At 49.8% G+C, this 14,460-nt stretch overlaps 5 protein-coding genes across 5 annotated transcripts; 3 read left to right on the top strand and 2 right to left on the bottom strand.

The window, feature by feature from the left end:
* Positions 1-571: 571 nt before the first annotated feature.
* On the top strand, positions 572-2,298 carry L3040_004969 (uncharacterized protein; the record flags this gene model as incomplete). The annotated part of the gene is made up of 2 exons (XM_007288686.2): positions 572-635; positions 731-2,298. The coding sequence occupies 2 exons, from the start codon at positions 572-574 to the stop codon at positions 2,296-2,298; spliced, it is 1,632 nt and encodes a 543-aa protein (XP_007288748.2).
* Positions 2,299-3,475: 1,177 nt separating this feature from the next.
* On the bottom strand, positions 3,476-4,138 carry L3040_004968 (uncharacterized protein; the record flags this gene model as incomplete). The annotated part of the gene is made up of 1 exon (XM_066156389.1): positions 3,476-4,138. The coding sequence occupies one exon, from the start codon at positions 4,136-4,138 to the stop codon at positions 3,476-3,478; it is 663 nt and encodes a 220-aa protein (XP_066011800.1).
* A 651-nt stretch (positions 4,139-4,789) lies between these two features.
* On the bottom strand, positions 4,790-7,628 carry L3040_004967 (uncharacterized protein; the record flags this gene model as incomplete). The annotated part of the gene is made up of 3 exons (XM_007288684.1): positions 4,790-5,906; positions 5,954-7,298; positions 7,364-7,628. 3 exons carry the CDS (start codon positions 7,626-7,628, stop codon positions 4,790-4,792), a joined length of 2,727 nt encoding a protein of 908 aa, XP_007288746.1.
* Positions 7,629-8,707: 1,079 nt separating this feature from the next.
* Positions 8,708-10,606, top strand: L3040_004966 (uncharacterized protein; the record flags this gene model as incomplete). Its single annotated transcript, XM_007288683.1, has 3 exons — positions 8,708-9,155; positions 9,208-9,515; positions 9,602-10,606. 3 exons carry the CDS (start codon positions 8,708-8,710, stop codon positions 10,604-10,606), a joined length of 1,761 nt encoding a protein of 586 aa, XP_007288745.1.
* A 722-nt stretch (positions 10,607-11,328) lies between these two features.
* On the top strand, positions 11,329-12,473 carry L3040_004965 (uncharacterized protein; the record flags this gene model as incomplete). The annotated part of the gene is made up of 3 exons (XM_007288682.2): positions 11,329-11,880; positions 12,003-12,170; positions 12,333-12,473. 3 exons carry the CDS (start codon positions 11,329-11,331, stop codon positions 12,471-12,473), a joined length of 861 nt encoding a protein of 286 aa, XP_007288744.2.
* Positions 12,474-14,460: the final 1,987 nt, after the last annotated feature.

The following is a 14,460-nucleotide window of genomic DNA, read 5'->3' as shown; positions in this document are numbered from 1 at the left end:
GAGAAAAAGAAATGAAAACATTAACAGCAGATTTTAAACATCTAAGTCAACTTTCTTTCTATACTTTGCGATTAATACCCAAGTCGGCAGATCAGTGATCGTTAACTTATTATACCGTCCACCTCACTAACCTCTGGGCTATGGCGCTGATCCTAAATAGTGAGTTAGCTCTGCTACAGAATCTCTCTATTCGCAAAGTAATAGGGACTTCATAATTGATCGTTCTTCTTGCAATTTGTTACATGTTTTATTCCTTCATGGGCATGGTTCGATATCCGCAGGTTACCTAGTTTGTGATTATTATTCATCTGAAGTGTAGGAAAAGGCGCTATGACGTAGTAAGGGCGCCATAGGTACAGCACTTGTCAGGCATACTATAAATAGGGAGACTCAGTAAAACCCTTATCGTACTTTATCTTAGCGCCGCCGCCAAAAAAAAATCATGGTGGGGGAATATATCCATAGGTTCCAGCACCTGTTCATTGCCTTCCTCTCTGCCTGCCTTCTAACATTTTCACCACCACCACTTTGCTAATTGAGAATTGAAAGTCCAGACAGCAACTTTGCGAAAATGGCTACCAACGCAGATGCCACTGAGGCGCCTCACAACTTGTTTGATACTATCCTCACCTTGGGTCAGTGACCCCCCCTCTAGACACATTTTTCTAAAATTCAACGCTTCACTTTCTCTTTGCCCTTTTACATACTGAAACGAACTAATGAAGAGCAGATTTTGGCAGTCAATATACTCACTTGATCTCGAGACGCCTCCGCGAGCTCAATGTCTACTCTGAGATGCTCCCATGCACCCAAAAGCTTTCCGAACTTACCTGGAAGCCTAAGGGTATTATTCTCTCTGGGGGACCATACTCAGTCTACGATAAAGATGCCCCCCACGTCGACCCTGCGATATTTGAGCTTGGAGTCCCGATTCTTGGTATATGTTATGGTTTGCAAGAGATTGCATGGCACCACGGAAAGAATGTAGTCGCATCGACCGAGCGTGAGTTTGGCCATGCAGATATTCAGGCAAAGAGAGAGAGCGGACATGTCGATAAGCTGTTCATTGATCTGGAGGATGATGTCAAAGTCTGGATGTCGCACGGCGACAAGCTTGGAGCCCTCCCACCTCAATTCCACATCATTGCGACCTCGCAAAACTCACCATACGCCGGAATAGCACATCAAACGAAGCCCATCTATGGCATCCAATTCCACCCCGAGGTTACACATACACCACGAGGAGTTAAATTGTTGGAGAACTTCGCGGTTGGGATCTGTGGTGCCAAGCAGAGCTGGACAATGGCTACCTTCGTTGACAAAGAGATTGCTAGAATCAGAGCTTTGGTTGGGGAGAAGGGACAAGTTATCGGAGCAGTCAGCGGGGGGGTCGATTCCACCGTGTGCGCTAAGCTCATGCAGAAGGCCATCGGAGACCGCTTCCACGCTGTCTTAGTTGATAATGGCTGCATGCGACTGAACGAATGCGCGGACGTCGTCAAGACTCTCAAGGAGCACCTGGAAATCAATCTCACACTGGTCGATGCCTCGAACGAATTCCTCGACGGTCTCAAGGGAATCCACGACGATCCAGAGAAGAAGCGAAAGTTTATTGGTGGAAAGTTCATTGACATCTTCGAGGCCGAGGCTATCAAGATAGAAGAGGCTGCCAAGAACTCCCCAAAAGCAGGACCCATCAAATTTTTCCTGCAAGGAACTCTCTACCCCGATGTGATCGAATCCATCTCCTTCAAAGGACCTTCTCAAACCATCAAGACTCACCACAATGTCGGTGGTCTCCCAGAACGCATGATGAATGGCCAAGGACTCACCCTCATCGAGCCTCTCCGCGAACTTTTCAAAGACGAAGTCCGCCAACTGGGACGTGAGCTTGGAATTCCTCACGATCTTGTCATGCGTCACCCGTTTCCCGGCCCTGGAATCGCTATCCGTGTCTTGGGCGAGGTCACCCGCGAGCAAGTGGCAATCGCTCAAAAAGCTGATCACATCTTCATCTCGGAGATAAAGAAAGCAGGTCTCTACGATCAAATCTCTCAAGCCTACGCAGCTCTGTTGCCTGTCCGGGCCGTTGGAGTCATGGGAGACAAGCGAGTGCACCAGCAAGTCATCGCTCTGCGCGCCGTCTGCACCACCGATTTCATGACTGCGAACATCTTCCGCTTCGACTGGGATTTCCTCGAGCGCGTCTCGAGCCGCATTACCAACGAGGTCGACGGCGTATGCCGTGTCTTTTACGATACAACCAGCAAGCCTCCAGGAACTATCGAGATGGAATAAAAAAACAGCGATTGCAAAAAAATTCGGGTCGATAGCGAAGAGGCGTTGTTGTTGTTGTTGTTCTTTTTGTTATTAACATCTAGCGGGTTATAGGGTAGCAAGCTCATCACCCTAGGACCTCCCAAGGGATACGGCGACGTACAAAGCGGAGGGTTCTTATGCAGTCCATCAAATCGATCTTCCAACCTCCATAATAATAATCTTCTTTTAGAACGGCCTAATCTCATCCTCTAATACCCTCGAATGCAGCTCGAAAAAAGGGATATCTGAAATAGCGTCGATAACGATTGAGTATTCCCTTCCCCTACGAGCGGGATGGATAGTACAAGCAAGAAAGAAACGTACCTGATCGAAGTCCAAACCTCGATATTTCTTTACCGACTACAGGAAAGCTTTAGCGAAATGCGTTCCCTCGTAGAGCCTTAAACAATTGAATCACTACTGCAGCAAAATACATACCTCGTCAGATATAAAGACAGAAAACTAGATAGATGAATAAATAATCTTCGGTTCCCCTTTTACATTACTTCTTGGAAATCGACGACTGTCGTGATTTGGAGTAAGCGAGGATGATTTTTCTCTCAGGTTTTAAATATTCGCACCTTTTTAGTTCATTCTATCGATGCCTTCCTGCATATCGTCTCTCCCTCTCCGATAGTAAAATGTAATGTACCAGGACGTGTCAAGAGAAAACGAGCCAAAAAAAAACTGCAAGAAGAAGGTGCGGCACCGGTAAAGAGCCCCGGGCGATTCTCAGTGTGAATTCTACGAAAGTTAGTGCGCCCCGTCTCATACTATACATTAAACAACAAATTCAAGGGCCTGATTGCAGCAGCAAAAACAGCGTAGTTTTCGACTGTTGAAAGTTCCGGGCAAGGGTGGGCTGCTCAGTCGTTTGTTTCGCGTTCGACGAAGCTCGAATCTCACAGATGAATGCAGTCTTGTTCCTACGCACTTCGCATCAATACGTAGATAGGTACCCAGGGTCGCAGTACGCAGAGCCGGGGTTGTTCCATCATGCAGGATGTTTTTTTTTCAGACTCTTTCGATTTCACATTTTTAAACCGTGCATGGTTGACCGACCGCCTGACGAGCAGTCGGTCTCTTTCCTCGGGGCCGTATCCGAAAATTCTGCGTCACAAGATCTGAGAAAACATCAATTTTTTCCGGTGTTATGTCACGTTGGACGCTCCCGGGGCCATACAGTAGCTATTCTCATGAAACAATCCTGGCAAAGGTGCATCACTGATCGACCTCGGCTCCGGGGCTTGCACCACACAGGTCTCGAACCGAGCCTCTCCATCGCCGGGACAATGTTGCGGTAACTTAACTCTCTGCGAATCTCGACCACTACGTCCGTCGGCATCAGCATCGTCTGCGCAGGAAAAGCTTGCGAGCCTCCCATGTCTTCGTCCGCCATGGTTCGGGTAGCTTGCCAAGTATCATCGGCATCTTTGCATAGATGTTCGTCCTGGTCGTCATCGAGTGTGTCGAACAGTTTCCTGCCGCTGCGGATCTCGAACTCGTCCGTAGGTAGGCAGAAATGCTCAGCTAAAGGACCTTGGTCGAGACCGAGCGTTTTCAGCGTGTTTACTTCTACACGCAGCCCTGGGCCGTCTGGCGTAGACCCCTCGGCCATGACAATCTTCACAGCCGGCGAACCGAGACAGTTCACTCGTGTGGTAGCAGCAAAGACACACATTTGCGTAACCACCGCTGCCGAGCTTGTGGATGACTTCGCAGCGCTCGTTGAGGATATCGCCCAGGTGGACAGGTTGGCGACCACCACTTTTGTAAAAGGTAGCAAATTTTCAGAGGTTTTTATTACGTCTACTCTCATATCGGATCTGAGGTCCTGTCTTTGCCGCTGAAGCAAGAGATACCGGGACAAAATTGAGTGCTGCTTTGTACAGACGGTTCATAGTCGTAAAGTTTCTCGAGGCCCGTTGGCCGTCCCTCAGTCATCAAGCCATTATCCTTGTGTACTCATCCAGACTATCTCTCCTGGAGACTGTAGAGTTCGAATGGCGACATGCTAGTCAATTTAGTCGTGCGAGAAGCGCTGCTGTTTAATCGTTCGGCCTTGCGTGTAACAATATGAAACCTACTAATCACGTGCTCCATTTGACAACACTGACGCGATTCGTTCTTCAGACACTGAAGCATAAAACCAAGCATTGAGAAGTATTTGTTCGCATCCTTTAGATGGTGTTGCGAAGCTATGATAAAATGTCTCATGATCGCAACATGTTATGAAAATAATATGATTGTAGATTCACCTCAGCTCCAGATTGGTTATTACCAACTCCATCGCTTATATATCCAGCCTCCTGTTCTATTCGGCCCATTCCCAATCCAACCGCAGTGCAAAAACAAGCCATGCCGAGTATCACCAACCAGCTCACCCCACTCGATCCCCAAGAAAAAATTTGCTGTTTCACCGACCCAACCAAGCCAGACCCTAAACCAGACCGAATAGAGACCCGAGAGATCAGTTATAACCCCAATCCTCATTTCCATACCCATTATTGCTCTTGATATTGTTGTTCGTAGGAGGCATGTAGTAGCCCGTGCTCGTCATCTGATCGATTTCGGCACTCGCGCTCAAGTTTCCAGTATTCGTCCCGGTGATGTCGCTGCCGCTACCTACTGACATCCAGTTATCGAAACCAGTAGCCAGGTTGGCCTGGTCTCGGAGCCACCAGTCTTGGCTTACGACAAGAGCCTCCACACCACCAAACAGGGTGCTGGGAGAAACTTGCCGAGTCATGGAACCCGAAGCTTCGGATGTGGCGGCGGAGTTGCTGCGTGCAAGTTCGTTGTTGGTTGTCACTATGTGGCGCGAGATGGATGAAGCGGAATTTTTGTATGTGTGATGGAGGGGGTAGGGGACAGCAGGTGTTAGAGGCTCGGCTGGCATGGTCATAGACCCGATACCACTGATAACGCCGTCGGGGGTCTGGCTTATATAACAATGGTGTTGGTTGTTTGAGTTTGGCACAGGCATGAGAGAAGTGGCTATGTTACTCCTAGGGTCTGGGCGGTATGAGTATATACTCTGCTGAAGCAGCGTTTGTGGGGGCGAATGACTTAGTTGCTGTGGTGGAGGCTGTTGGATACGGGGCGAAGTCGTGTTTGATGGTGGGGTAGAGACCACTAATTCGTGCTTCGGAGATGGTACGTCGGCTGTGCTGAAGAACCCAAATTTGTGATCGGTGCGTGCTAAGACTATGGCTGCTTCTTCGGGAAGATCAATTTTCCATTTGCGAGCTAGCACTGACAGGATGGAGAGTGTTCGGCGAGCACAGAGCCAGTCTTCGGCAATATCTTCGAGATGCTTGACTCCGTGGATTATATCTCTTTTTGCGGTCTTTTCTGGGAGATTAAGCAGGTGGATAGTACAGGCTGAATGGACGATGTAGACTGCAATGTTGCAAATTTGACGAAGACCGTAAGTGCGTTTGTAAAGACGCATGAGCTTTGAGACCGAGCCTGCCGCATGGGTACAGAGCTTGCGAGGTGAGACATATGATGGAAGCGGCGAGGTTGATGGATTGTACTTGAGAAAAGGACGGAACAAGTGGATATATAGAAGATGGAAAAACATGCTGTTGAACAGTCAGTACAAGGAATAGTCCTCAAGGAAGAGACCTACTGCATGAGCAACACATTCGGCAGTTGTCCTTCCTTCGGCTCCATCTCCTTGGGCAATTCTTTACGCCAAGCTTCCAGCCTCGTCTGCAACTCACCCAGCTTCTTCAGCTCTTGAGATCGTCCAACCGATTTCTCTAAAGTCTGTGGATGATAGAAGAAAATCAACAAATCACTGCTGATTTCACAAAGCTTGGATATCTGAAGCGCCACTGCCCTTGTTCGCGAAGCCTGAGAATGCAGTTGACCAATTCCGTTGTCAGTGTAGGGCGACCAAATATCAGAATCTTCGTCTGGAAATACATCGTATTTTGGAGCCGTAATATTCGACACTGGTAATTGCGGGAGTCTCCCGAGGTAGTTAGACCAGCACTTATCGAACAAAAAGCAGCCCCAGAAAGTGATTCTCCGCGCATCGATTTCTTTATCATCCATGGTCTCTCGGTTGTTGGTCATTCCGCCAGAATCAAGATTCAAGCCCATATCCTGTGCCATTCGAAAGCTCATCCCAGAGTAAACCCAGCCTTTTGCTTCTCGACCACATCCCGCCTCTCGAACGGACATCAGGCACAAGGCTTGGATAGTGGTCAATTTTGGCTTCTCGTACTCGTCGTTTTCAACGATCAACCTCTTGGCTTCGGCAAAGAATGCGTCTCCTTTCGTCGCCGGATTGTTGGGGTCGGCACAGCCCCTTGGCGAATTCGTGAAGTGGCATCCAAGAGCAAGCATTGCATTGACCAGAAGACTAGAGCAGTAGACCGTTCTTTTGGAGGTGCCTTGTGGTTTCCCCAAAAGAAAGTCCCGGTAGAACAAGCTTTTCGATAACGTCGTGAAGTACGGGTAGTGCCAGGTAAAATACATATTGATCAGATGCACAATGACCTCGGTATCTGTTGTAACGGTTGACCAGCTAGTCAAGGGATCCATCTGCTGTTGTACCATTTCCACACCAGCGATGCCTTCGTCGTCCTCAGTTGGATCGAGATATATGAGATTTGAGGTCCCTCCTAGAAACCGAACTGAACCATTCTCGAGCCTCAGCTCCCCCATCCTGCCTGAGAGCTCCGTCTCAAAGGTCGGCAAAGTTGTCGCCGTATATGTCGCGTTGTCATCGTTTTCCTGCTCCTCGTCGTCGAGTCCCTGCTCTTTTCTAAGGATGTTGTCGGCCACATCGTCTAAGTTCTCGCAAGATCGGATCTGCCGTATCAGGGCTGGCACATCATCCTCCGCCGCATTCAATATGGCCTGGACCAACGTCTGCAAAGTCGAGTTCCGCGTCTTGAGAGTGTCTATCTTCTCCCTATACACACCCTTCCTTCGATGATCGCTGTTGAGATCGTAGACGCATTCTATCTCGCATCAGAGTGGGCGGTTGCCATGATCAATGGGATGTATCAATGGAATCGCAACTCACCAGTGCCGTAAACACTCGAACAGGCCGCACAACTGGGGGTATTGCCATCGCATTTGGATTTTCTCCTCCTACACGCAATACACGCCGTACTGACGCATCGTCTCTTGATGGCGGCAGCATCTCTGGTGCTTCTCGACTTTTTCTTCGTTGTTGCCCCGCCCTCTTGCGCGAAACCGATATCCGCAAGCTCGTTGCTTGCTCCCCCACCATGAGAACCGTGCATCAGCATCTGAACTCCATCTTCGAATTCTTCAATATCGGCCATCAGTGTGATAGGAACTTGTCGGATCTAGGCGTCGTCTGAATGAATGTTTATCGCACGAGCTCTGAATCGAATTCACGACTGTCGCTGAGGTCCGGGTTGTGGTGAAGAACTGTAGGTAAGTATACCTCCCATCCAGACATACATACCTTATACAAACATACAAGGTACATACATTCATACATACACCAGAGTAATTGCGGAGGATCTGAGAAATGCTCGCGATCCGCCCTGGGAAGAAGAAAAGATGTGTAAGTCCTGCGCCCCTCGAACGAAGGCTGTCGGTCCTGCAATCGACGTGCAGCTCTACGTTACCGTATAGTGAGCGCTAAGTACCTACATATAGCAGCTCGGGGATGATTGGCTGCAAGTCGGCTGGCTGGCTCTTCTCTCAGGCATCGAAAGCATGGCCTAGAGAGATGCTAACCATTAGTCTGGGGCAAGCCAGAGATCTCCTCTCTTGGTAGAGTATCTCGTGGAGATCAAAGCGTACGAAGCAGAAATCTTCAACTTGAAGAGGCGAAGGTCCAAGCAGCGGACATAGCAACATGGCATCCTTAACGCCGGGCCTCGCTTACCGAGTCGCCTGCCGACCTCGACTCAACGACTCAACCACAGCTCGAGTCAACCCGTTCCCATCTCGATCTAGCACACTGAAACCATGGTGTCGTCCACAGGTAGGAATAATCAGTCTATGCTGCTCTGGTGCCGATTGATCGTCCTAAGCAAGCCTTTCCATTGGCTTGATAGACATCATGGCGAGTCGACCTCGCAACAACGTACTTAACTCCTCCCGAGAGTACCCTTATCTCCTTAACCTCCCACCATTTCATGTTGATGGATTGTTATTTTCCTCGGGCTCATTTATTTGTTCTTCATTTCATTTTCTCTGTTGATACGAAGGCGGCAGAAGTACCGCTTATTCCTTCAAATCGGGCATCCTCTCTTTCATCATTCAGTTTGGAAAATTTACCACGTCATTGTTCGAAGACGATTGTGCCTCTTGAAATTGGAAACGCGATCCTGTTCTGCTTTGCGATGCAGCTTGCGCTTTTGTGAAACTTATAATTATCGATACAATAATGGCAGATTCAGATCTGTGGGTGACAAAGTCGAGGAGGGACACCTCAGGAGCAGCGTCTCAAGGGTCTGGCGCATCGTTAGCAGGATCCATCATCCATCGAGTGCTCTCTGGTGGTACACACCTCGACAGCCAGTACTATGGACACGACTATCAAGAGGAGCAACGAGAAAAGACATTGGAGGATGATACTAGCACCGACGAATCAGACTTCCCCGAGAGAGAGGAGCGAGAGGGAAAAGATGGACAAGATGCCGAGATTTTACCAGAAATCCGGGACGGAATCGAAGACAAGAGAGATGTTGAGGCTGGTCCGAAACTGGAGAATTCGCAGACAACGAAAAGTAGTAGGAGTGCGAGAGATCCTAACTTGGTGGGATGGGAGAGAAACGATCCGAATAACCCCAAGAATTGGTCTGTGGGTCGGAAATGGTCTGCTACATTAATTGGTACGTGCCGAGTTCTGCCCTCGATATACTTCCTCGCTTAACTGTAACCCAGTATCTGCGTTTACGTTTATTTCCCCCGTCTCAAGTTCTATGATAGCTCCGGCTGTCAACGCCATTGCCGCCGAATTCAATATTACCAATGATATCGAGAAAAGTTTGACGCTGTCTATATTTGTACTAGCTTATGCTGTTGGCCCGCTGTTATTGGGACCCTTGTCGGAGTTGTATGGACGGATCATTATCCTTCAATCTGCAAATCTCTTCTATCTATTCTTCAACCTTGGATGTGGTCTCGCTCAGACTAAGCAGCAATTGATTGCATTTCGCTTTCTCTCTGGGTTAGGGGGGTCCGCACCTTTAGTGAGCTTCCATTGATGACTTAGTCTTGAGCAAATATCCAGACACACGGCAAGTACACGAGCAAATTTTGCTAATGAACATTACAGGCAATCGGTGGTGGTGTCCTCAGCGACTTGTTTACACCCGAGGAGCGTGGGAAAGCCCTCAGTATCTACAGTCTTGCTCCGCTTCTCGGGCCAGCCATCGGACCCATAGCAGGAGGATTCGTCACGCAGAATACGACGTGGAGATGGGTGTTTTACGCAACTACAATCACGGACGGGCTGATTCAATTTTTGGGCCTCTGGTTCCTTCAGGAAACATACGCACCCGTTCTTCTGGACCGCAAGAAGAAGCAGGCGATCAAGGAGACTGGGAACGAGGCTTTACATACCGAATACGACCAACCAGACCGTACGGTCGCCAAGGCTCTGCGTACTTCCCTTTCTCGACCTTTCATACTCTTGGGTACTCAGATAATCGTCCAATTACTTGCACTGTATATGGCGTATCTCTACGGCATCATGTACCTGGTCCTTTCCACTTTCCCTGGACTATGGGAGAATAAGTACGGCCAATCAGTGGGCATCGGTGGTCTAAACTATATCTCGCTTGGCGTTGGCTTCTTCTTGGGAACTCAAGTTGCAGCGCCTCTTCAAGATCGCATCTACCTAGCCCTCAAGAAGCGCAATAACGGCGTCCGTAAGCCCGAATTTCGCGTGCCATTGATGATACCCGGAGCCATCCTCGCTCCGGTCGGGCTGTTCTTGTACGGGTGGAGTGCACAAGCCAAAACTCACTGGATCGTTCCGAACATCGGTGCGGCAATATTTGCTGCGGGTACGATTATCGGGTTCCAGTGTATTCAATCATATATTGTCGATTCCTACACACGATACGCTGCCAGCGCTGTAGGAGCAGCTACTGTTCTGAGATCTCTGGCGGGATTCGGGTTCCCACTGTTTGCTCCTTACATGTACAGGAAGTTGGACTACGGGTGGGGAAACAGCTTGCTGGCCTTCATCGCTATAGCGCTGGGCTGGCCGGCACCATTTCTTTTGTGGAAATACGGTGAGAGGCTGAGGAATAAGAGCACGTTCGCCTCTGGATGACAACCCGGTGGGAGCATGTTGAGGGTTTTTTTTTTTTTTTTTTTTTTTTTTTCCGGCGATTTACCTAGTCAATCATATTTACATTGTAATGGGCGTGGGCATTGTGCGGACTAGGCGTTGGCTCGAAAGGAAGCTGGTGCGGATGAAACACCCATGTGTAGGAAGATCGCTCCTGTTGCTTTGCTTTGATAGCAGCGACATACGTATCTGCAGATCCTGTCGCCGTGGTTGAAGTGTAAATGTTCAACATGGTTAACTTAACTTTTTCTAATTCTGCTTTAAGGCACCGGAAGTTCCAATGTTGATCCGCTCCAATCAAAACATCAGAACTCGGCTTCTCAGAAGCTTGTGAGCCCGAAAGAGAAAAGGAAGTGAATAGAAGCCAATTCTAATGATTGAATCAGACTGTCAAGGTCGACACATTAAGTCCTGTTCCTGAAGACGTGGGCTCAGGGGCGTAGTGAAAGAGCAAGGTCGAGAAAGCGTCTCATAGTCTAACCGTCATTGACATGCTCGCGTCCCCCACACTAGTTAGTAGTAATCTAGGGCATCTCCTCAAATTCCACCATCTCAAGGCTCCCGTCAATAATCTCCATCACCACAGTTCCAAGATACATCTTGCCAGATCGACGAAGAGCAATCCACCTTACCTAAACAAGACCTCTCCGCCCATCAAAATAGCTTCCCGCGCTCTCGCCCGGCTCCGACGCCTCACCTGCACCATGTCAACCACAGCAACGACCCCGTCCTCCACCGGCGCCGCCCCCTGGCGGCCCCTCTTCAACACGCACATCTCCAAGATGGACTCGCCCGAGTTCGTCCTCTCCTCGCTACACGCGGCGCCCCAGGGCGCGCCCGTCTCGCACCTCCCGCGCGCGCGGTACTGCATCTACCGAGGCATGTGGGGCGAGCTGCCGGAGAACGGGCGCAACGTCGCGCCCCGGAACGCGCGCGTGTACGAGAGCGACCTGTTGACGCTGACGACGGACGTCCGGATGGAGAAGGTGCCGGAGATCTTCGCGACCGGCGCCGGTCACGGGGACGTGGCGCAGAGTCAGGGGAGCGGCGGTGGGGGGCCTGTCGAGGCCGTCTTCTGGGTGAAGGGGGTTATGGCGCAGTGGCGCATTCGGGGGGATGCGTTTGTCGTGGCGAGGGATATTGAGGGCGGGGGCGAGGAGAGCAGTGGCGTGAGGACGGTGAAGAGTGCTGTTGGGGAGAGGATGAGGGTGGTGAGTGAGGAGGGGAAGGAAGCCTGGAGCTGGAATACGGAGCTGGTAAGTCGGGCTCTTTGTCGCTTTGGTGTCATCTGGAGCTCGAAGTCAGATGATATTTCTCTTACAGTTCTTGGAGAAAGGAAAAAAAAAGGCACGATTTCGTAAGCTAATATGGTAAATAGACGGCGCATTTTGGGAACTTGAGTCCTGGGATGAGAGGGAGCTTTAAGAATCCGGCGCCTGGCACGCCGGTGGGCTCGACGCCTGGAGAGGGTTTGGGAATGGGACAGAAGGTAGATGATTTGGAAGACGAGGTCGCAAGGAAGAACTTTAGGGTTGTCATTATCAAGGTGAGCAGCCTACTCGAGTCTCTCTTAACCCCCAACTCCTTTCTCACGTGTGGTTCTCGGGCCTGCTTGGTACTACGTACTTGGTACCTAGTATTGTGCATGCAGTCAGTCTTATACTGCCTGTCATGCACCAGCAAAGATTTGCTAACTGGTACGTTCCAGCCTGAAGTCGTTGAGCTCTGCGATTTAAGCGACCCGGAGCGCTCTCGTCGCTGGAGATACACTTTCGTTGGGCCGAATGCTCAATCCGGAGAAGGAGCCGAGATTCTTGGTGAGTGGAAGAAGGAAGAGCTTTGGCCATAGGCGAGCAAAACCTATCAAAGACTCGGTTATCGCTCGACCTGGTTGATAGGTATCCATCGGCTAGGCGAAAGTCTCAAGATCAGGACTCAGCTAGATAGCTTCAATTCCTCTATCGTCAGACCTGCGAGGGATAATGGGCTTTCTTCTCATTTGTCCTCAACTCTTTTGTTACGTTTCCTTCTTCACAGGATCTGGATCTGATGCCATCATGCCTCGATCTCGCTCCCAAATCTTACCTAGTACGTACTAGTATTACTATTTGTTCTCATCTTCGTCCATGGCCCGAAGCATCCTCTCCATCCGTCCACCTCCGTCCTCCACGCGCGGAATGCAGGATCGGGATCGTATCGCATCGCATCGCATCGCATCGTATCGCCGCTCCCACGTGTGAAGGCTGGGATGCCATCTCACCTCCCACGTCCAATCCACTTTTTCCTTCTCGAAGATTCCGGTTAGCGCGACTTCATCTCGGCGAGTTGCCACGGCGGATGAGCTCCCCGTCGCGAAACCTTGACGCCACGCAAGGCGCTCGACCGCTTTCACCGTGAGGTCTAGAACCCCCCCGAGGAAAACCTTAAATGTCACCCCCGGCTACGGAGGTATGAGCTGGGTAAGAAGTACTACTACGTAGTATGTACAGTAAAATTCTGCAATTTTGGGCTGCTGCATGCTAAGAAGCAGGATATGTGGTGGTGGTGGCAGTGGCAGACGGTGGGAATACTCAAGGTCGCCGACCTCTAGGTGCACGCGATGCGAGCATGGCGCGGTGGTTGCTGTACTGTATCGATCGATGATGCACGGCTGCTGATGGTGAATTCGTGGACCCGACACGGTGGCCAGCCAGTTGTACTACGTGTACGTAGCAGTACTAGTAGTACTTTCTTCGTCAGGCGCCGAAAGAATTCCTAACTGACCTGGCTCTCTCGTAGAGTTTGATTGGGCTGGGCAATTTGAAGGAGCAAGAGAGTTTTTCGGCAGAGGAGAAAGGCCCATGCAGGTGCGGCAAGAGGCTCCTATCGGGTCCCGAGTCGGAACCGGGATCAAGTACCTAGCTTTTAGTTGTAAGTACTTCTATCGGTAGTTTTGTTGTAGTACTTAGGTAAGGTAAGTAGTAGGTAGGAGAGCTCGATTCGCTACCTGCAGATATCCCCATCGTTACTAGTATGTAAGTAGGATATGTGAGAGCCACGATCCTACCAAGTTATTGAGCGCGCAGCATCTTGTCAATCCCGATACTGTAGATTCGACCGGTATTTGGCACGTGGCTTGAGTCACTCTTGAATGTTCCTTTCTCACTCTCCTACGTGAAGTCCTTGTTATGGAGGATTAAGATGCCAGCTTTGACTACCACTATTACTAAATCAAAGGAGATACTACCTTGTCCGATGAAATGGTAGGTACTTCGTAACATCGAATTATCCCGATCTTGTTTGCGGTCGTAAGGCACGAGCTAGCCATTGACCCTTGGATAGTTTGGAGATACCGGCCGGTATGGGGGGTCGAAGTGACACATGGCCAGTGGAGTTTTGGCACGAAGTGAAATCCGTAGTCGTAAGTGGAGTGAAAGGTAGGTCGAAAAGGTCTAGATACAACTACGACTAAATCAAGAGTTAATGGTAAAATCAACTTGCAGCCAAGGTTCATGGAGAAGGAGAAGCAGACGGAGGAGGAGGAGGAGGAGGAGGAGGAGGAGGAGAAGGAGGAGGGAAATAACAAAAAGTACCTAGGTACCTACCTACTCACTCACTCACTCACTACCTATTCGAATCCGCCCTCAGCTTTGAATCCTTACCTTTACGTAACTTCGGGTCTTACCGCCCCCGCATATCAATCATAGCAATAGTACTCTAGGTAGTACTCACGGAACCCGGTCTGGACTGTCGCACAGCATTTGTTGGTAGTAGTAGAGTACCGGTATGTACGTTGTAGGTATAGTAGATACTTCGTAACTATATCTGTCTATGGATTTGGTTTATTCGCGAAACTT

Source organism: Drepanopeziza brunnea, assembly GCF_022702325.1.
Source record: "Drepanopeziza brunnea f. sp. 'multigermtubi' strain 214-2 chromosome Unknown ctg7, whole genome shotgun sequence".
Classification (NCBI taxonomy): domain Eukaryota; kingdom Fungi; phylum Ascomycota; class Leotiomycetes; order Helotiales; family Drepanopezizaceae; genus Drepanopeziza; species Drepanopeziza brunnea.
The sequence above is the reverse complement of the archived record's forward strand: the minus strand, read 5'-3'. Positions and strand labels throughout refer to the sequence as shown.